This window comes from Zophobas morio, unplaced genomic scaffold, assembly GCF_036711695.1.
Source record: "Zophobas morio isolate AGI-343-1 ecotype UQ-CSIRO unplaced genomic scaffold, CSIRO_AGI_Zmor_V1 ptg000036l, whole genome shotgun sequence".
NCBI lineage: Eukaryota > Metazoa > Arthropoda > Insecta > Coleoptera > Tenebrionidae > Zophobas > Zophobas morio.
Window position 1 is genome coordinate 102,391 of NW_026972141.1, and position 20,206 is coordinate 122,596.

The window sequence follows — 20,206 nt, forward strand, 5'->3', positions numbered from 1 at the left end:
ATTACTCATTTTTAGTTTAGGTGTTTATACTGCCAAAAGTAGGATTATTTTTAAAAAGTTATTTTTTTTGTTTTAAAGTTACCCCATCTAAAGCGATTATCAATCTTTCCATTATACCTTGCTTTCAGATTAAAATATATTGTTAGACTGCTTTCGTTAACTTTTATAAAATTTTAACTCATCCTATGCACAAATTGTTTTTTATAATAAAATATGTCCACTAACCTAACTCCTTGGCATGAAACATTTTATTATGAGCCTGTGACGAAAGTTGGCTATCGCTTATAGTTAAAAAAACGCCTAAACAGGTTAGCAACTAAAGGCAACTTAACGAAAACTTTCCGACTTTATTACATTTAAGAGTTCTTTAATTCTTACTACTCACAACTAACTTTGCACTTTCTATAAGAACCGAAAAAACATTTTGCAATATAATAATCCTTCGCAAATAATATCATAATCAGTGGTAATTTATAAGTTATTTCTGTGCACTGCCATATTTGATTAAAGACCGGAGGGGTTAATATAAATTATTTATACTGAATTTATATACTATTTTATTAACTTCACTACCTTAGCAATGCTACTAAACGCAAGAAGCATGCATTTCTTAGTCTTTCAGACCGCCTAACAACTACTACCGTATAGTGGAAGTATAAGAAGCTCACAATTTTAAATTCCTCGTGCACAAGTAAAAAATTTAAAAGTATAAACAAAATTTGTCGCCTAGTGCTTTATTCCAGGGATCGACCCGAGTAACTTAAAAACAGTTAAAATTATCTTTCAAGCTTGCTTGGCGAGGAATGTTTATAAAAATTTCTTCATATATAACAATAATAAACATCGACTTGACTGCTTCATTGTATGAACTACTAAAACACCATAATAAAATGTGGCTTTATACTAGCTTAAAAATTCTGCTCGGTTCTCTCACAAACCTTAGAATCACGACTGTATTTTTAAATTTTAGAAATTTCTAATTAATATTTATGTGTGCATCATTTTATGGGGCATATAACATTTTTAAACAACATGCAAAAGTAATACAATATAGAAGATAAATGTGGTAAAAAAATTATCTTGATTATCAATCCATGAAAATCAGAACACCTGAAGTTTTAAGAAATCAAAAAATAGGATTATAGAACCAGCGGAATGTTTTAAAATAGACACAAAGAAAGATACAAAATACTTATACATGCATTGGACAACAACTGCCTTTGGGTCATAACGAGATTAATTTAAAGTGCTATCCTATCAAATTGACTCGAGGAGAAGCATAGGCAATACTACCTAACCTAGCAAGCCCACTTGGGCGTTTTATGCATAATAATATTAAGTTGCATATAAAATAGTAAAGGAGGTAGTGAGCTACCTTAGTGGAAACATAGACATATATATAGAATAAACGCCCCCCTACTTCATTCAGTATGCTTATTGAATGCTATACAGGTGCATCTCTGGCTGACAACGATGACCACTGTACCACAATAGGGCATAATGTACTAGCATCCAAAAACTTTATATCTTTTAAAGCAGAATATATGGAGTATGTCAGTTTTATATACACATAAAAAAGAAAAGATGCTAAAAGAGTAATTCCTTAACAAACAAGTTAAAGTGGTTTTTCGTACCGACAATAGGGCAGTAAAAAACGTATGCCGACGAAACGCCATCACATAAATTTTTTCTATCATCATTAGAAACAAGCATTACAAAGATAAAAATTCCGAAATAGACTGAAAAATTTATAAAGACATTAAAAAACCTTGACTTAAACTTACAACTAAGTAGGCAAAGCACGATATGAATTTATATATATGTTATACATAAAACACCCATCACAGGCCACAAAATGGAGCCATTGTACATTGCAACCAGAATCACGTGAGTAAACAGCCACGTTTTAACTAAAATGTTTTCAAGGTTAGGCAAGTGTTACTTATAGCATATTTGTTATTACAGACATATCAGTTTCGTACCAAATTTTAATAAAATGGAAAAGACAGGCAGAGTTGCTTTAGGAATACTTGTAGCAACAACAGCTATTGTTATTACTTATCTTTCTTATCAGTACCACTTCAAGAAAAGATCTAATCAGAAAAGTATATTTAATAATTATTTAGTTACAGTCCTCTTTGTTTTAGTTTTTCCTAATTTTTTAGAACTGAGGTCCAAGAAAAAAGTTTCTACCACTAGTAATATTCCTGTACGATTATTTCCATATTAATTACATGTATGATTATTATTTACTTATAAATTCAGTCTGATAATAAAAGTGAAGCTAGTGCTAATGACATTGATTCCTTGCGGGCTAAAGGGAATGCTAAATTCGGAGAAAAAAAATATCAAGAGGTATATATACTACTTTACAAAATTATATTTTTTTTTTAAAAAGTAAGTAGATAATGAAAAGTATTGTACTTTTTCTTTTTTAGGCCATTGATTTGTACTCTTTAGCCATTGCAAAGTCGGATTCGGCTGACCATTTGGGTTTAGCTAAGTGTTTAGGGAATAAGGCGTATTGTCATATTAAATTGGTGAATTTTTATTGCGTTTATCATAAAGCTTGTTTATTTTTTTTCACGATAGGAGGACTATAAAACAGCTATTAATGATTGCACGGAAGCGTTATCTCACGATCCTAACTATGTTCGTGCTCTACAGCGACGCGCTACTGCTTATGAATCCGTCGATGATCTTAAATCTGCGTTAAACGGTACTTGTTAAAAAAAAAGTTTCCATTTATATTTCGTATTAACAAATTCTTATTATACAGATTTAATTTCGATAACGAAGATTATCTTGCCATCTAATAAATCTGATTTGAAGCCATCACAGCAACAACAGGAGGTAATGGAGAATATTGATAGACTTTTGAAGGCAATTTCTACCGAAAAAGCCAAAGAGGCTCTTAAGGTCCTTATGTTTTTTCTTGGCTACTTTAAATTTTTTTATAGTTTTTACTAAAAGAATAAAATTGGAAGTTTTCCAACATCTTCTGTCGTAAAGTCATACTACGAAAGTTTTAAACGAGATTTAATTACTGAATCCTTCGACGAGCTTAAATCGAAAATGTCAGAGGGAGACGAATCAGCGAATTTACATTTCGGGCTTAAGTTTTATTTTTACTATTTTATAATGTCCTTTTATATATTTTCTTTTTTCTTTATTAGGCTAATAGAGGCGGAAAAATACGATGAAGCGTTGATACATTTTAATCAATTTTTAAAAAAATTTCCTAATAATTTTACTGCATTGGTTGTTTATTAACTATTTAAGTCATCTTTATTCTGCTTATAAGTTTTTTTTAGGTAGAAAAAGCGACGTTACTTCATTTATGCGGGAAAGTTGAAGAGGCGCTGGAACTGTACGAACAAGCTAATAGAATCAGCCCCGACGATCCTCACGTGCTTGTTAAATGGGCCAACGTGAGTGACCTTCTGAATTTCTTAGAGCATTATTACTGATAAGATTGGTTGATTGTTTTTCTGAAGGCTTTTTTATTTGCTGATAAATTGGACGAGGCAAATGCACTATTGGACAAAGCAGTCGCCATCGCGCCGGAAGGTAATTTTTTTTAAAATTTTTAAGACCTTTAAATTTCTATCAAAATTCAGACAGTGCTGTTCTTTTCCATTATGGAGAATCCTGTAATGCCCAGCGAAGGCACGAGGATGCCATTTCTTTTTATAATAAAGTGATAGCGGTTGATCCCGCACATTACGAGGCTTACAATCATAAAGGTCTGGCTTGCTTGGCTTTTTTGGAATCTAAAGGTTTTTTTCTTACTTGAATTTTTTTAAAGTAATTTCGATGTCCTTTGCATTTTACAGCGCCGTATATGACTAACGAGACGCAGAAAATTCAAGAGGCCAAAGAAGTTTATAAATTTATTCAATTTTATAATTTACCGTTAATAAATTTTATTAATCATTTTATGAAATTTACTTCTAACATAATTTATGAAATTATATTTTTTAATTTAAATTTTAAAATTTTATTTTTCATTAATAATTATAATAACTTTTTTTAAGTATTTTATTATAATTTATTGTAATAATTATTTTTATTAATAACTATTGTTTTCTTTTGATTTTTAATGGATTTTTAATTTTCTAAATTATATTGCTTAGGCCTTTGAGCGAGCCATTGAGATTGCTCCTTCCCGCGCGGAAGCTTATAATAATTATGGCCTTCTTTATTCTCTCTTGCAGGAGCCTGTAAATTTCATTTTTTTTTTGTTTAGAAATTATAATTAAATTCTCGATGCCAATTAGACTAAAGCTCACGACCTTTTTGATAACGCTCTCAAAGTTGATCCCGGAAATTCCACAGCATTTACCCGAAAGGCAGTTTTTTTTTTGCTATTTTTAAAAAAATCTCTTTGTTTTATTGCGATTTTTCAGGGTTTTTTAGAGTTCCAACTTTTCCAGGAACCTCAAAAAGCAATCGACTTATTTAATAAGTCTTTGCAATTGGATCCTCATAATGTTGAGGTATTATTACTATTATTAAAAAATTAATCTCAATAATTATTATTTTATATTTTTAATTATTTAAATTTTATTAAATTTGTTATAAAAGGCTGAGATCAATTTATCTTTGGCTTATTTAGCCACTAATCGGCCAGAAGAGGCCGTTCGTTGTTATAAGAGAGCCATAGAGAAATCATCTGTTCTTTCTTTGGTAAATTTGTTTTATAAATGTACCATAATTGCGTTACTGCGTATAAAATTTCTTAGGATTTACCGCAAATTTATTATTATATGGAAACTTGCAAATTGCAGTGCCAACTTGAACGAAATGAAAATATTTGAACTAATAAAATTCAATAATAGATTATTTTATTCCTTTGGGCGTTTTTAGAATTTGATTTATTATATGAAATTTAGCAACTTCTATTGCCAACGCAAATATTATAATTTTGACTTCAATTTTTTTTGTTAGAAGCTTTACGGTTTTTAAGGATTATACGTAAATCTTCATTCACTTATAAACTTTATGTAAGCGAATTTCTTTGGATTTCTAAAAAGATCACTACGTATCATATAGTTTTTAATTCGTGTCTATTAATAATAAATTTTGCAATTTTATTTTTAATTTTTATTTGGGGAACGTTAATTAAGAGCTTTTTTTAGGGCATTGAATTTAATTTGAAATTTTTATTTAAAAGCACTAACTATTTACAAGAAAGGCCTCAACGTATTTATTATTAAATAGTTAGTACTTTACTTAACTAGTAAGTTAGCGGTGAATCTTTAAAAGATTTTATCTTTCGGAGCATAAACGTCGGAAGCTTGAAGACGCGCTGGAAGGTGAAAAAATCCGTTTAAAATATATTTAACTTAAAAAACGAAAAAAAAAAAATTTAGTTTTGAAAATTATTACTTCTGAGAAGTTTTACTTCACAGGAAAATTAAGAAATTATATGGTTGATTTTACTGTTGTAGTGTATTGCTAAACATACACTTAAAACAATTAAATCGTTAAAGATTTCTTTTTCTATAAAACTTTAAAGGGAAAAATTGAAAGCGTGCAGGAACAATTTTTATCTAAACTAAATTGCTCTTCGGGAGTAAAAAGCGTTAATTACCGAAAATATTGTAAATTCGTTAATTATTGGAAAAAATATTTATGGGTGTCTTTAGGTGCTATGCTCTCTTGCTTTATTCTATAATGAAAAAGCAAGCCGCTGTTACGCCATTTCTTTCTCAGTTTTCCCTCTCTATAACTATTTTTGTTTGTCACCATCGACAGTGACTAAATACTACAAGTGGAAATAAGAATTTAAATGGAAAGAGGTTTACGTTTAGTTAAAAGAATATATATAGTACCTTCCTCAGGATAGCAGACTCGTGTTCGTAAGTCATGTTTAAATTTTTAAAAATTATTATAGGTAAACTAAACAGGATGTAGGGTAGACCTTTAAACTTCAAGAGCTCGCTTTGTATATTGCTATAATGCAAGAGCTTTTTTTATAAAAAAAAAAAAAAGAATAAGTTACTTATATGCTATAATACGATCCACTGTAACTTACGCTTCACTGGCTTGGAATAATGATTTTAACTATAAGAATACTAGAGAAATACCAGGCTAGTCTACTACGGAAGTTTTTTCAATTTGAAACCAAACACTCAGTGAACTAGTTATTCATCTCAAGATTTAACTTTTTCCCACTATATTTGTTTTGAGAACTATACGATACGCGATGCTGAGGAAATGCTGCGGGACGTTTGCAAATGCTTTAACCAATGCTTAGTCAACTCAGTGCAACTAATTTTCTTTGTCCTCACAGTCGATCTAAATGACAATATAGAGCACTAACGAAAAATTAAGGGGTATACATCACACAAGTACTAAATCTTTAACCAAACCTCACTCCTAGTTTAAGGTAGTTTTTTGTATAGTAAGATAACGGTAACCTCACCCTTTTAATATAGGCAGACCTAGATTGAGCAACAATTTTCGTTATACCAAATATGATTATTGTAATGTTTATTTGAAAAAGTATCGATCTATTACAGTTTCGGAAGGTTCTTTTTGTTAAATTAATAAAGAATTATATGTAAAAAAACACAATTTAAGATGTTCTGCACATATTGAAGTTTTAAGCAATATAATCAGGGTTATTAAACTTTTTTATTAAAAAAAACTATTTCTACGAAAATTGGCAAGCATATTTGTAACTTCTTTTTCAATCTTGCTTGAATTAAGCTTGTAAAATTAATTCCCATTTAAATGATAGAACTTTGTACACTTATAATTTGTAGCTATGTTAAAATCTTTTAAATGAGAAGCGAATTAAAAACCATATTTACCTCAATACTTAAAAACTTTTACGTGTTACTAATATTATTTTTTACTATACTCTCGGGCAGTTCCTTTTTAATTATGACCGAACTGAACATTTCACTCCATTAGAAAACTGTTTATTTTCCTTATAACTCCAATATTCTTATATTTATTTATTCAAAATATTGTAACTTTTGCTGTTAAGTTATTATATTCTACTCCTGAGACGTTTATAGTTGAGTATTTATTTCTCTAAACAAACGAGTAAGATATGAAGTTACTGTGCGTTGAAGCCTTCTTTTATACTTTTAAATGAATAAGTTAAACTTGTATTTTTTATATAGCATGATAATATATATCTCTCGGGTATATGTCTACCAATAAAAGCTACTAATAATATTAATATTGCAACTCATTAGACTTAAAATTATTTTTTAGTCCGAAATTGATATAGCTATTGATTTTATGGAAATTGATAGAAACGTAATGCAACCGAATAAGAAACTATTTCGTTAAGTTAATATAAATTCAAAATAAAATAAGGTTAAAGTTAAACTGAATTAACACGTGCAGCAGTCATTCAAGGCTTTGCGTCCTTTAAAAAAATCTACAGGATTTCATTGAAGCGTTAGCCTCGTTTATATTTTTAGATGCGCACCAGAGTAATAATTATATAAAACTAAAAAGATTAGCATTCACTTAACTAAGTGCCAGTAGACGTCTGAATAATCTTAAAGGCAAGCAATATAGCGCGAGCCTTGATGCATGATAAGTAGTAATTATATTAAACTAATAGAGATTAGCATTCAATTAACTACATGCCAGTAAGTGGTTACTGTTAATAATGGAAATATATAATGGGCTGGAAATACCATCCACTTACAGCTAAAAATTTGAAGGCGTTGTTATTTTTAATAGCAACCCCTGGAAATTGTGATGTTTTCTTAGTTGTTTATAAAAAAAAAGAAAAAGGAGAATCGAGAGTCCTATTCTCAGCAGCATATTCAATAAAAATTCCTAAAGTGCTAAAGTAATCGCTTCTTATGTTGACTCCGTGCAATTTTGTCGCCCAAACTCAAAGCCATGCCTACAAACAAGGCAGAAGATTTAAGAAACTTGCAGGGAAACGTGGTCTACCGGGGCGACCCCACCTTGCGTTTTAGCACGAACTCGAATGTGTCCCGCAATTTTGTTGTCGTTGTCTTTCTCGAGTGATAGGCTAGCAAGTACGTCCTCCCCAAAAATACTACGAGCGTAAAGAATGGAGGCATAAAAGTTGCTTTCGCCTTGAAAAAGAACCAAAGAATTTAGCCAAACAAATTAGTTAGCCAGTCTCAAAAATGCACCTTTTTGTGAACCCTTTAAAGTTAAACAATTCATGTTGGTGCACGAAGCAATATGGCTGACATACTCCTCTAGAGACGTAATATCTAGTGAAGAAGAGGAGGGTCAACCCCTTCAACAAACATCTCCATTCGTGCGCTATAAGAAAACCCGTCTTGACCGTCAGCTTATTCTCCCACTCAAAGTCTGCCCACATGCGACGAAATTCCTCGTCTGTGCACGTAGAAGGTTGGATGTAGTCTATGGCGTCCACAGAGATATCGCTCAGCACCACACAGGAGGTGGTGGTTGTCCCGCTGGCGCACGGTGAGAGGAATTCGATTAGCTTGCAGAAGGGAAGGAAGGATACGCATGCCAACCACCTGACATCGTACGCAAGGAGGCCAAATATGAGTCCCCCGTCAGAAGAAGACAGCTTGATGCCTACTTTGATGGTAATGAAACCCTCGGGGGCTAACGTGTACTGTTCAGGCCTCTCGGACACCTTCAAGGCGCCAACTGTGAAAAGTTCGAGGCAGAGATTGTGGAGTGTGTCTCGAGTTTGATTGACGACAAGTATAAGGAGCGTAAGATCGAACTGTTCGATCGTAATAAGCGCCTCCGCAAAGATGGGGTCGGACAAACCAGTGAGCTGCACTGGCTTTTCAAAGTCGGCTTTCAGCCCGTGCATCTCGCCTGTTCCTACGCGAGGTTAGCTATGAGCTTCTCTATTAGCGCCCCAATGGAAAAAGAGGTCGCATGGCAAACCAACGGCTATGGAAAGGGAAGCCTCCAACTCATCTTCCAACTCGCTGGCGGTGCCCAAATGGCGAAAAACGAGGGCATCGTCAACCTTATAGAAGAATTCTATTAATATCGATATGCAGGCCTTTTTCTTAAAAGGCAAACTTGCGCGGCATGGACGGGTTGAGTTTGCTTCTCAAAGTCGTTGTTGCTCTCCTTCCTTAAATCCTCTAATAAGTTATTCCAAGCCAGTTGGCACTAAGCGAACCACGTAGCAAGACGGTCAATGAAAGAAGTTTTATGTAGAATACCTCGTGCAAAAATGCCCGAACGGCGATGGGTTGCGGTTCGGAAAGGACCCGCAAACAGAGTACAAGCCAGTCGTGAGAGTCCTAAAGAAGTTTTATAAACCTTAACAATTCCAAACAGAATAAAAAAATAAAAACCCCATCAATAGCGTGAGAGGTCATTCCAGAGGTTCCCAAGCGGAGGATGGCGGCCATGATTAGTATGGCCTTTGCTGAGGCAGATTCTTAATACAAACAAAGGAAAAAAAAAAAAAAGAAAACTCCACCAGTGCGTTTGTTGCATTCTGCATCGTTCGGGGCCAGCTCTCGCCTCCGTAACACCAACTTTACTAGGGTACTAGCCAAGGCAATCGCGACTAGATACTCCCCCTCAGCACGGAGACACCCGTTAAAAAAAAAACAACAAAAATAGAGCACGTGCTCACCTCATAGAGCATATCGCGTAACGGGGTGAACGATTTTATCGTGAGCGTCTGCGAAGCGCTGGCGGGAGTAGAAGCTGTAAAGGCGCTCTGCGTTGCGTATGATCCATCTGTGTTGAGCTTAAAGGCTTCAAAGTTAGTAAAGGAACTTTTAAAAAGAAATCAGTAAGTCAGAAAAAAATTACTTTCACTCCATTGCTTGAAACTGCCTCGACTCGCCGGTGGGCCAATTCACCTTCGTTCCTCTCCTCCTCGGCAGGCTACAGGGCAGACCTTACAACGAAGGCGTCCGAGTGTAAAAAAAACATAGAAGGCACGACCTGCTGCTTTGGGGGGACAATAGGCAATTCTCCAATAGCGTCGCAAACGGTGTCAAAAACTCTATCACCAGTCTCTTTCTCTTCGCAATACTCTCCCTTTTTCGTATAAAGAGAACAGTCGAGACGAATGCCGAACGCTAGGAATGTTTAGAGTTACCATTATCCACAGGGTCGCTCGAAGGACATCGAGATCTTTAATGTAGTAAAAAGAGTCTAGCAGCTTCTCAATAATACTTTTCCTAAGAGCAGGGAAGTACACGATGGCCTCTCTTACGCTGAAAATCACTTCCCGAGAAGAAGCACTGGCTTCTCCTAAAAACACCATGAACTTTAAAGAGACCTGCGCTTGAAAAACGCCAACCTAAAAAGTCCAGAAGGAGAGGGACTATCTGGGGAGCCACTGAGGGAAAGCGTATGGCGCATCCGTGCAGAGTCCGCACCAGGCTTTGCCTATACTCATCGCTAAAGTCGACTTCGTCATGAGTCTAATCATGAAAGCTGGCAAACGCCCTACAGAAGTAAATGGAACATGCGAACCTTTAGCAGTTCTTTTCGCAAAAAGGCGACCACCTCCACGATGTTTTCGGAGATAATACAGCGGCTGGCTATACCCAAAACCTTTCGTCGAACATCAAGGTCAGAAGAGCACAGACAGCGGAGCAGATCCATGATTTGGCCCTCAAACACGCTGGAGTGCCCCGCCAGACTCCTAAGAGCTGCGAGAGCCCCACGAGATCGAAGCCGTTAAGCAAAAGAATGTAGCAAAGACGGCGTGCGCCACAAAGAAGAACCCTCAAGGCGACTAAGGACGACCAGCTTGACATTGTTGTCACTTTCTCGATATATCAGCTCCATGAGAGTTTTGGCCACGGCAGTCACGGCAGTGGGCGCGCTCGTGAGCACAAGCAGCGTCTTCCCGGCCTCAAATCTGAAAAGTGTAGTGTAGCCGCTCAGCATAATGAACTTGTCATAAAACTCAATAAGATTAACTTTACAGCCGGGCTGGAGGCACTAAGTAGCTGGTATATAGGGCGAATGAAGCTGACTCGCCGGGCCGGACAGCCCCTGCAGACCTTGTAAACAAGCTCCACAAACATCAACTGCAAAATGTCGCCGAACTTCTGAATCTCATGGAGTCTGGAAGTGACATACTCCTATTTGGATACTCAGAAAAAAAAAAACCTACTAAATGCCTGAAAGAAATTAACTAAAGCGCGTTCTGGAGCGGCATAGGTAAGCATCATGAAAGCGTTCCTGCGACAGGACATATCACTTTCTTGCTCCAAGTAAGATTGGATAATCTAATAATAAACTTGAACGAGGAAGACAAATGGAGACGGAGAGGAACCCAAACCTCAGGTGCATCCGGAAGCAGAGACGGAAACTTTTTATAAATTGTGTAGATGCAGAGTACAGCGTTTCGGCGAACGTATGGATTTTTATGCTTCAAGTTATCGCAGATGGCGGTCATCAAAGGCTCCAGCAAATCCGGTTCCCGTAATTTGCAAAGGAACCGAAGAGTGGCCTGTTAATAAATTATGAAAAAGATCACTGTGAAAATATAAACTTCAGTAAAGGAAAAATAACCCCACGTATGTACTCGTTAGGATGTTCAAGTTCTTTGCGAAAGGCATCGCATACGAGTATCATTTGCGGAAGAAGTTTTCCATCATCTGAGCGTTTGGGAACAATTTCAAAGTAAATTAACAATAACTTTTTTAGATTTTTATCCTGTAAAAGGTAATGAAAAGGTTAAGAAATGTTGAAATTCACCTTAAATTAGTGCTTTTATTAACTCTAAAGAACAGGAAGGTTATGAAAAATTAACAAAGAACACTTAAAAAAAATAAAATAATATCTTCCTAACTTTAAAATAAAACTAAAAAGGATAAAAATCTTATAATAAGAGTTTTATATATAAATTAATATTTCGTAACAAACAATATTTTAACTTTTCTAGGGAGAATAAAACGGATTACGTGCATAAGCAGAGATGGATACTTACTCCCTTTATTATTTATAATATATTAACAAAAACAGAATATAAGGAGGCTGAAAAGAAATTGTTAAGCACCCCCTAATAGGCCTCTTATTATTTCTGTTAGACTCCTAAACTTGTCAGCGTCCCCTCCTTTTTCTATTTGAACTTTAAGTTGCTGTTCTGAAGTAAATTCACAATCTTCATAGGATATCAAAGTGTAGCAGGGTTCTTCAACAGTCATTATTAATACTAGAATGGCCTTCAGTTATAAGCAGTTCTAATATAAAAACTAAAGTAAAATGACGCAGTTATATAAATTTCTCAGTATACTTACTATTATGAAATTGTATGATTGCTCTTTGTAAAATGTGCAGTGATAAGAAGGGGAAAGGAGTTTTAAAATTGGAAAGCACTTTGAGGTCAGAAGTTAGTAGCGGTGGATTTATAACAAATATATATATATATGCAGGCTATTACAATTTTATTGTAAAATAAATAATATATTAGAATTATACTTACCTAATATATTAGTATTGAATTCCGGGTTACAATATAATTTTTTTAATAATCAATTTTATCTTTTGGGAGCCCTATAAATTCACAGAAAAACAAATTTTTTTAATATAAAGCCACCTGGAGAAACTTAAAAACTTTACTTTTCGTAATTTATTGTTTCTCGAACACTATTTTACCTGAGAGATATACGGTGTTTTTGAGAAAAAACCCAAAGCCTCACACATAGCTTCTTTGATAAAAGTTTTTCCGAATGCTCAGAAATAAAAAAAATGCTTATAATTTTTTTTAATTCCTGCGTAAATACCTTTGAAAGATGAATTTTTTAAATAGCAGGATCTTAATTGAAAAAACTTTGAAAAAATAATATAAAATAAACTTATCTATTTTATAATTATAACTTTTTCTTATAAAAAATGCTTCCTACTTTTTACGTTATGATAAGACACTCTCCTATGTAAAATGGTATTATAGATAGTTATGTGATAAATTTTTTGTAAAGCTGTTTAATCAACTAATTAATAAAAGCATTGATTACTGATACAAGACCATTATATAAGTATAAGCTTTCAAAAGTACCCACATTTACTTTATTAGGCTATATATATTTGTTAATACTAATAACGGTGAACTAAGAGTTAAAGAAGTTCACAACTTCTTATGAACATGTAATAATGGTCATATTTCGAAACTCAGACTCTTGAAGTATAAATTAATATTAACCTTCTATAAAATTTTAAACATAAAACTTAAATCTAGGGCAAAAACAGGTTGGTAGATAGAAGATGGTCAAGTATAGTTCAGCATGCCAATAGTATAGGTAAAATCGGCAACTAATATTTTCTATCCTTTATTTGTTGTGGTAAGGATGAGGTGCTTAAAGGTGCAAGTCGTATGTTGAATATATACCACAATAACGCATTTGAGTTTCCAGTGCACTTCTGCTTGGGTGTGAGCGTAAAACAAATTAATAAAATTTTGTTTCTTTTTGATAGAAATCATGCGTTATAGTTAAGCTTATAAACTACGCGTAAGTGTTTTTATCAACAAAAAAATTCAATGTCCATAGGAATTAATTCTACATAACTTTTAAATTTGGAATATACTATTACGCCGCACTATTATAAACACTACGAGCTCAGTGTAGACCGTATTAACAACCATACTGAAGTCCCGGAAGTTTAATAAAACAGACCGAGTGGTTTTGACAATCCAATTTAATTTCAATTGAGGTGGGAAAAACAGAAGTAAAAGTGTAGATTTGGCGAGAGAACAAAAAATAAGTCCTAACTAACTCCAAAAGGGTAAGCTTTGCCGATTAAAGTTATTTACAACATTTTACATAAACTAAGTGGCGCAGATAACGACGATAATATTTTAAACTTTTAATCCCCGCAATCAAATTTTTAAGTTAGAATACAGTTCAATGTCAATGAAAAAGATAAAATTGGTTCATTATCGGCGTACATTAACTTTTTGTTATCATTACTAAAATATGAAAAGATAAAGTAGACAAACATCATTCTGCTACAAAAGTTTATACAACCCTATAATCACTGAAGAGGCCAATGAAATAAAGATTGATTATGAGTATGACTATATAAATAAAAAGAGCTATGCGTTATACTACCGGCGTTATTTGCTGCAGTAAAGGCAATGTGCATGAGTTTAAGAGTTATAAGGCAATATGAATATATAATGTTCAAATAGAGAAAATATACGAGACAGTTAAAAATATGAAGACGAATAAGCTTTACAAAAAACTGAAAAGATCAAGCGCTAAATTTTCGACTGCCCCTAAAGACAGGAAAGATAGAACATGCCGAAAAACTAAACCAAACATAAACCATTATTAAGGGCAGTTTTCCAACCCAAACAAAAGTAAACATTCCTTTCCGCGGTGAATGTTGACCTTGAGCGAGAGCTGGATAAAAGAAGTTACCATATCACGACGCGTTGATATAGATTGTCAACAGTTATTTCGAGTAGTGGCATAGCTCACAAGTCAAAAGCTAGAACACGTGTGACCAACGCATTGTAGAAGGTGACATAACTAAAGCAGGTTAACATAGATCCAACATTCATTCCACCCACGGAGGCGCCCTCTTGCAACCTTAGACCGTAGCCTACGGAAAGTCAGCGAAATTAACATCTATGCTTGGTACGTGTAGAATATAGGGTCAATTTTTTCGACCTTTACGATAGCATCCTGGGGATAACGATCAATCATTACCATGCTAGAGTGCACAACATTGGACGGAAGTTACGAGAAAAGCAGACGATCAAATCCAAAAAGCTGCATAGTTCTTTCACTGAACCCGACCTACACAGATGAGGTAAATCTACTCACTTAAAGTATGGCCGGATAATAGGCAAGATCGCTGAAATTAAAGCTCTATGGAGGATGCTTAAGCACATCTCCGCGCAAAACATAGATGTTGAATAAAAAAGTATAGTAAGCCTGCCGAGAAGAGCTCGAGCAACGTAATGAGTGAACAAATTCGCCTACGTATTTTCAAAACAGGTTAATTAATTTAATTGGTCGTTGTGAACCAGAATATAGTATTGATATTTAGAAAAGGAACTACTTCACGAGGGATCCCACGTTTATATATAGTTCTCATTAGGTATTTACCTAGTACTATGCCAAAGTTGTTTATTAAACAAGAAGAGAGAACTACTATTTAACTGAATATTGAGTCAGCTAAAGATTATTGCAGAATCTAACCGAGTGTCACCATTAATAAAGCTCGATCATAAGTTTAATACTAATATATAACTATTAAGACAGCAAAGAATATATAGTCTAATAAAAAATATTCATATTTTGAAAAAAGTTTAATCTTATAATGGGAAGGCTCAACTAAAGTTCCAAACAAAGCCTCTTAAGTACCTAGAATCAGGTATCAAAAGTATTATCACGTATTACTCATTTTGGAGCCTACTTTGAGCCTCATAAGACAGTTCACGCGCAATATATCTTTATATACTAGGTGGTATTAGAAGGGTTACCTACAGCCAGAGAGTGGCGGATTTTCTAGCAATAAATACTATTTCATACCGAAAAAAAGAGAGGCAAGCAGCCAATCGAACAAATGGTTCAGTATCAACCAAGGTTAAAATAATTTTTGTAGAAATTACCTCAAACTTACAGCTAGCTAAGGAAGAAGTCATAGTGTTACTGTCATCACTTATTATGACGGTCAACTTGCTATCTCTGCCAGCAAGTAAGGACAGTTGAAAGCTTAAAAAAGTAGGCTTACTAATGCCTAAACAAGACCAAAAGTGTGGTTATCTACTTTACTAGTTAAACTATCGAACTTGAGTTGAAAGTATTTTTGTTTGGTAGGAGAGCTGGTGGGTAACCATTCTAGTGTAAAGTAGTGCTAGCACATAAGAACCTTAGTTGATTTTTCTATGTATTATTACAGAGGAAGATTAGCCAAAGACCAATCCATTAATTCTAAGATTTCCGTTGGAGAAATGTAGACAGAGCAAGTATCAAAGGGAGGGCAGTACCGCTATTAAGTTAACCACTAATTGATAGACGAGCCTCAAGCTAAAGAGCACAGACTGGAAATTACCAGTTTTAAATATGACTAAAACTTATTAGAACCACTATGGGTACTACTACATATTTTCTAACTTAAAAGTGTTATGAAATCTTTTAAGATCTACGAACCACAGCCTGTTTTACCATTCTTAATAGGAATTCCTTCGAACCGTAGGGGGGGGAGGTGCGGATTTACTGTAACATAACCCTGTTGTTACCTGAGATTAAAGCAGGTCAATAGCCTCCTTGAGTACTTACAACCAGAGCAAGATAATATAATCTAAACCCAGGGTTGCTAACCAACCAAGTTTCAGAGAGTCACTAAGCTGTTTTAACAAATTAACAAGGAAGCAGTGATACTTGAGGATTTTTAACCAACTCAGTGACCCAGTGGCAGTGACTACACTGACCGTTAAATCAGTCCGCGAATGGGAAGTCGGCCCGAACCACGACCAACTTTCGATATTACAGGAGAACGGGATCGTTGACTTTTATTACGGGATATATCATTTTCAGACACATACAATGCTTCAATTACACGAGAAAAATGCTTGCAGAAGATCCACAAGGAGTCCTTGTTAAGCCAATGATAAAATTTTAAAGTAAAGAAATTAAAGGTCAAACTTCAAAGTACGAAGTTAAAGCTCCAGGTGCCTGAGGACTTCAAAAAGTGGAAACTTCAAAAAGTGGAGCTTTTCTTAAGGGGCCAGGAAATTATTTATTTAGGTGTCGAATTCAAACACACACCCTTACCTTATTAAATGATATCTTTTCATTTTAAAATCTTACAACTTCAAATTTCGTAAAACAAACTTTTATTAGGGGTAACAGGACTCAAACGTGAGCATTGAACTTTCAAAGAATGATTGGTTAAAATAATAATAAAAAAATTCGTTCCCAGCTTTATAATTATTAAAAGCTTTTTAACTATAAAAAAAAGTTTTTTATATATATAAAAATGCTTTTGTTACTATTTATTATTGTATATAATAAAATTTTTATTTATAATAAAGTGGATGGATAATATGATTATTTTAATAATTATTATAAATGTTATTATTATTTTAAATCATCATCCCCTCTCATAATATTACTATCTATTAGATTCCCCACCACGCCAAAATGTGGGCAGAACCACTTTTTAAGGTATCGAGTTCCAACATAATGGTAGCGTAGAGGACATGTGTACAATTTTTTCTCTTCTTACTTTTGTCCTTAAACTTTGCAACGTACCTTTTTTTTTTTATTTGGCTACTGTTTACCACACACTAAGGCAAATAGAAAAAGATGTGGTTATTATATCTCAGCTTGTTTATCAATTCTTATACTGATGCAGATGTTGCCCGCTTAAGTTTCGTTCGAGATTACTTTATAACTTTTCAGGATGTTAGTATCTAAATTAATTTGAGAGCTCGAGTATTCGAATTTTATTAACTCGATCGAGCACCAGGAAATAACGTTTTAAAGTAAAATACATGAAGTAATTTGATATCTGACAGCAATTTTTTTAAAATGAGGAATAGGTAAGTTTTCACGAGATAATCTGTTTCTGTTTATCTATCTATAATGACTTGAACGTCACAGACTAAATTTTTGGATCTTTCGAACTATTACTGTGGGAGGAAAAACGATTTTAGCTATAATTATTTTATTGTTAATCTTTGGCTTTTCCATTCTTATTTCCGGCATATTTTTCCGTACCTACTTACCTCCAGCTTTCTATATTTTACCAGTTCAGTTTGAGTATCTTCATACAGACCTTTACGGTAACCTAACCTTCGTTATTATTATTTTTTTATTGATGACGCAAAATCTTTAGATCAGTACGTTACACTAAAAGATGTTGACGATTCCGTTTCTTTATCCCCAAACTTCCCAGCCGCCGAAGTTGAATTGAAATGTTGACCATACTTACTTTCTTCTTTGCCTTATTAATAATATATAGATATTACTATTTTTTTTATTGTCTTACTAAAAATAACTTGTAATAAATAAATATGAGCGTACAGATTAAGTTTGCGAGCAGACCAGGGATATGATGTAACAATTATAATAGAATTACCTGCTTCAGAGGTTTGTAATATGCATATTAGGAAGATTTTTTATTGCGCGCAATAAAATTGCTATTGCTTAAAAGGAAAATCGCAATTTGGGGTTATTCATGATTGAGCTTTACTTATCAACAGAAAGCACTGGGAACATCCTAAATAAAGTTACCTATTTTATAAAATGGACTGTATTGAGTTAATTATTAATTAAAAGGTGAGAAAGCCCGTTCGACACAATTTTAAAGGCCCGATTTTTAATTCGAGTCCAGTTAACTGTCAGAAATGGTAACTTAAATTGTTACAACTTTATGAAAAATTAACTTTTAGACCTATTTTTAGTTTAAATCAATATTGTCCAAATTTTGAGAAAGAGGAAGATCCTCTCACTACTAAAAAAGCTAAGGTAAGTTTTACCCCTAAGCTTATAAAATCTTTGAATAATGGAAGATAACTAACTTTATACTAAATAAGGTGGTAGTTACTTAAGAATATTACTAGCTACTAATTTTAAATCTAAGTTATATACGTTTTATTAATTGGCCGAACAGGATCTTTATTTTTCCCAGACGCGCCTCTTTGGGCTCACTAAGTTTTTATTATTTCCTTTGTCAATAATGTCAACTTGTCGTAAATATATAATAACGCATTAAATCTATCATAAACTTTCTTATCGTACTCTGAAGGCAGTTTAATAGCGCTTTCTATAACCCCTTAGTTATCATTACAAAACGAAGAATAAAAATAAACAAATGCAGTACTTTAATCATAAATTGTGTAAGATAATACCAGTATTTATGAAGGTATATATAAAAAATATTAAAAAATAATTAAGAAAACTATATTGTTAACGCAAGAATTTTTAAAAAAATTAACATTGGATTTTAATAAAAAAGCTTCACCTCTTGTTTTGTACTTGATGGGACTTAGCAAATTGTAGAGTACTAATTTTAAACGTTATTTTTATGGATTAACGAACGTAAGTATTTCTTGCTAAGTTTTCGTTGACAAAGGAAGGTGATTAAAGTATTTAAAGCATATTGAAGGCCTTAAAACTGTCGCCAACACATTAAAGTTAAAAAAAAATTTAAAAGGACAGTCCGCAGCCATAAAGTTAGACAGTTAAAACTTTCTGTTCGGTCATTATGTTCTATTTTATCAATTAAGCCATCATACTTTAGCTCTAGCGATCAGCGCTACCTATGAATTTTATATGAGCCATTCAGTACCAACGTCTACACTGAAGTGTATGTGCTTTACTAAATAATTTATGGTTAGAGGCAAAATATTCTCGTCTCCCGCAAGCCTGCCATGTTGAGATACCAATCACAGCTTACACGCGTGGCAAAATTTCTTTTATTTCTCTTGTTTTATATTTTTGGTATATTCGAGGAAACTCAAAAGCTTACTATTGTAATGTTTGAGAACTTATTTGACGGTAGGCGTCGTATATACTTTGTAATCTATAAATTTACTTAGCCTTATAACTCTATAATTTCTAACGTCAGGTTATAATAATATACCCATCGTTTCCGCCAGAATTCAACTCTCTAAACCTGTTCAGGTTTTTAGTTAATCTTATATATCACGCGAGGAAGTAGCACTTTATCTGCAAGCCTTATTCCAGGTTTACTCATGCAAGCTTCGGTTTGATACTCATTTTAAAGGACTTAAGTGGTTTATGCACTGGCACCCAGTGACTTCTTTTGTAATAATAACTTTAGGAATTTTTTTCTCCCTTCTTGTACTTTTCAGCTGGGTAGTCTTATATGGGCCATTTTTTAGTTCAGCTCCACGAAGTAAACTAAATAAAAGTAGAACCAAACTTTTACAATCTCGTTCAAAAATATACGAGCCAGAAGACGAGGCTGTCTATTATGACGCTATTTCCTCTACTAGGAAAAGTGCTGGCTTTGAAAGAATTTTAGCTGTTAAAAAATAGCTTTTAAATAAAATGTGACTTTATTTTTTTTAATTTATTTAACAACACTAATAATGTTAGAGCACCTCTCTTCTAAAAGTTAGACATTTCCTTTTATAAGTACTCAACAATACAGTGATACAGGATTTGGAAAGGCTCCAACTTTAAAGTAACTAAAGTTAAAATAATCAAGAAAAGATCTATTAATAGATATTTGAATTTATTCATAGTAACTGTTAATTTAGGTATGGTAAAAGCAACAAGAATACAAACAAATCACA

At 33.6% G+C, this 20,206-nt stretch overlaps 3 protein-coding genes and 1 long non-coding RNA gene across 6 annotated transcripts; 3 read left to right on the forward strand and 1 right to left on the reverse strand.

Moving 5' to 3' along the window:
- Window positions 1–1,971: 1,971 nt before the first annotated feature.
- LOC135139843 (mitochondrial import receptor subunit TOM70-like) lies at window positions 1,972–4,419 on the forward strand. The gene is made up of 15 exons (XM_064070191.1): window positions 1,972–2,105; window positions 2,166–2,209; window positions 2,266–2,355; window positions 2,439–2,540; window positions 2,593–2,719; window positions 2,780–2,919; window positions 2,974–3,119; window positions 3,177–3,261; window positions 3,315–3,431; window positions 3,498–3,570; window positions 3,621–3,779; window positions 3,837–3,883; window positions 4,137–4,223; window positions 4,281–4,366; window positions 4,410–4,419. The coding sequence occupies exons 1-15, from the start codon at window positions 1,997–1,999 to the stop codon at window positions 4,417–4,419; spliced, it is 1,422 nt and encodes a 473-aa protein (XP_063926261.1). The 5' UTR covers window positions 1,972–1,996.
- A 5-nt stretch (window positions 4,420–4,424) lies between these two features.
- LOC135139837 (uncharacterized) lies at window positions 4,425–4,809 on the forward strand. The gene is made up of 3 exons (XR_010282207.1): window positions 4,425–4,499; window positions 4,588–4,689; window positions 4,746–4,809. It is a non-coding gene; the product is annotated as an uncharacterized LOC135139837 (long non-coding RNA).
- A 2,941-nt stretch (window positions 4,810–7,750) lies between these two features.
- LOC135139832 (coatomer subunit beta-like) lies at window positions 7,751–12,306 on the reverse strand. 3 transcript variants are annotated; one of them, XM_064070181.1, is made up of 24 exons: window positions 12,228–12,306; window positions 11,987–12,170; window positions 11,865–11,920; window positions 11,500–11,643; window positions 11,267–11,437; window positions 11,121–11,213; window positions 10,903–11,066; window positions 10,704–10,840; window positions 10,450–10,628; window positions 10,274–10,397; window positions 10,070–10,224; window positions 9,913–10,008; window positions 9,778–9,852; window positions 9,596–9,712; window positions 9,437–9,539; window positions 9,309–9,382; window positions 9,174–9,254; window positions 9,028–9,120; window positions 8,887–8,971; window positions 8,502–8,820; window positions 8,290–8,435; window positions 8,142–8,225; window positions 7,947–8,081; window positions 7,751–7,882 (listed from the first exon to the last, which is right to left on the reverse strand). In XM_064070181.1, exons 2-24 carry the CDS (start codon window positions 12,132–12,134, stop codon window positions 7,821–7,823), a joined length of 2,841 nt encoding a protein of 946 aa, XP_063926251.1. In that variant the 5' UTR covers window positions 12,135–12,170; window positions 12,228–12,306; the 3' UTR covers window positions 7,751–7,820. The 3 variants fall into 3 exon arrangements, with proteins under 3 accessions (XP_063926251.1, XP_063926250.1, XP_063926252.1); XM_064070180.1 differs by having other exon boundaries at window positions 8,499–8,820; XM_064070182.1 differs by lacking the exons at window positions 7,751–7,882; window positions 7,947–8,081; window positions 8,142–8,225; window positions 8,290–8,435 and having other exon boundaries at window positions 8,502–8,565; window positions 8,624–8,820.
- Window positions 12,307–17,657: 5,351 nt separating this feature from the next.
- Window positions 17,658–19,979, forward strand: LOC135139850 (uncharacterized). Its single transcript, XM_064070198.1, has 9 exons — window positions 17,658–17,725; window positions 17,779–17,859; window positions 17,962–18,032; window positions 18,097–18,171; window positions 18,222–18,292; window positions 18,347–18,410; window positions 19,283–19,442; window positions 19,513–19,568; window positions 19,621–19,979. Exons 4-9 carry the CDS (start codon window positions 18,121–18,123, stop codon window positions 19,702–19,704), a joined length of 486 nt encoding a protein of 161 aa, XP_063926268.1. The 5' UTR covers window positions 17,658–17,725; window positions 17,779–17,859; window positions 17,962–18,032; window positions 18,097–18,120; the 3' UTR covers window positions 19,705–19,979.
- The last annotated feature ends 227 nt before the right edge of the window (window positions 19,980–20,206 follow it).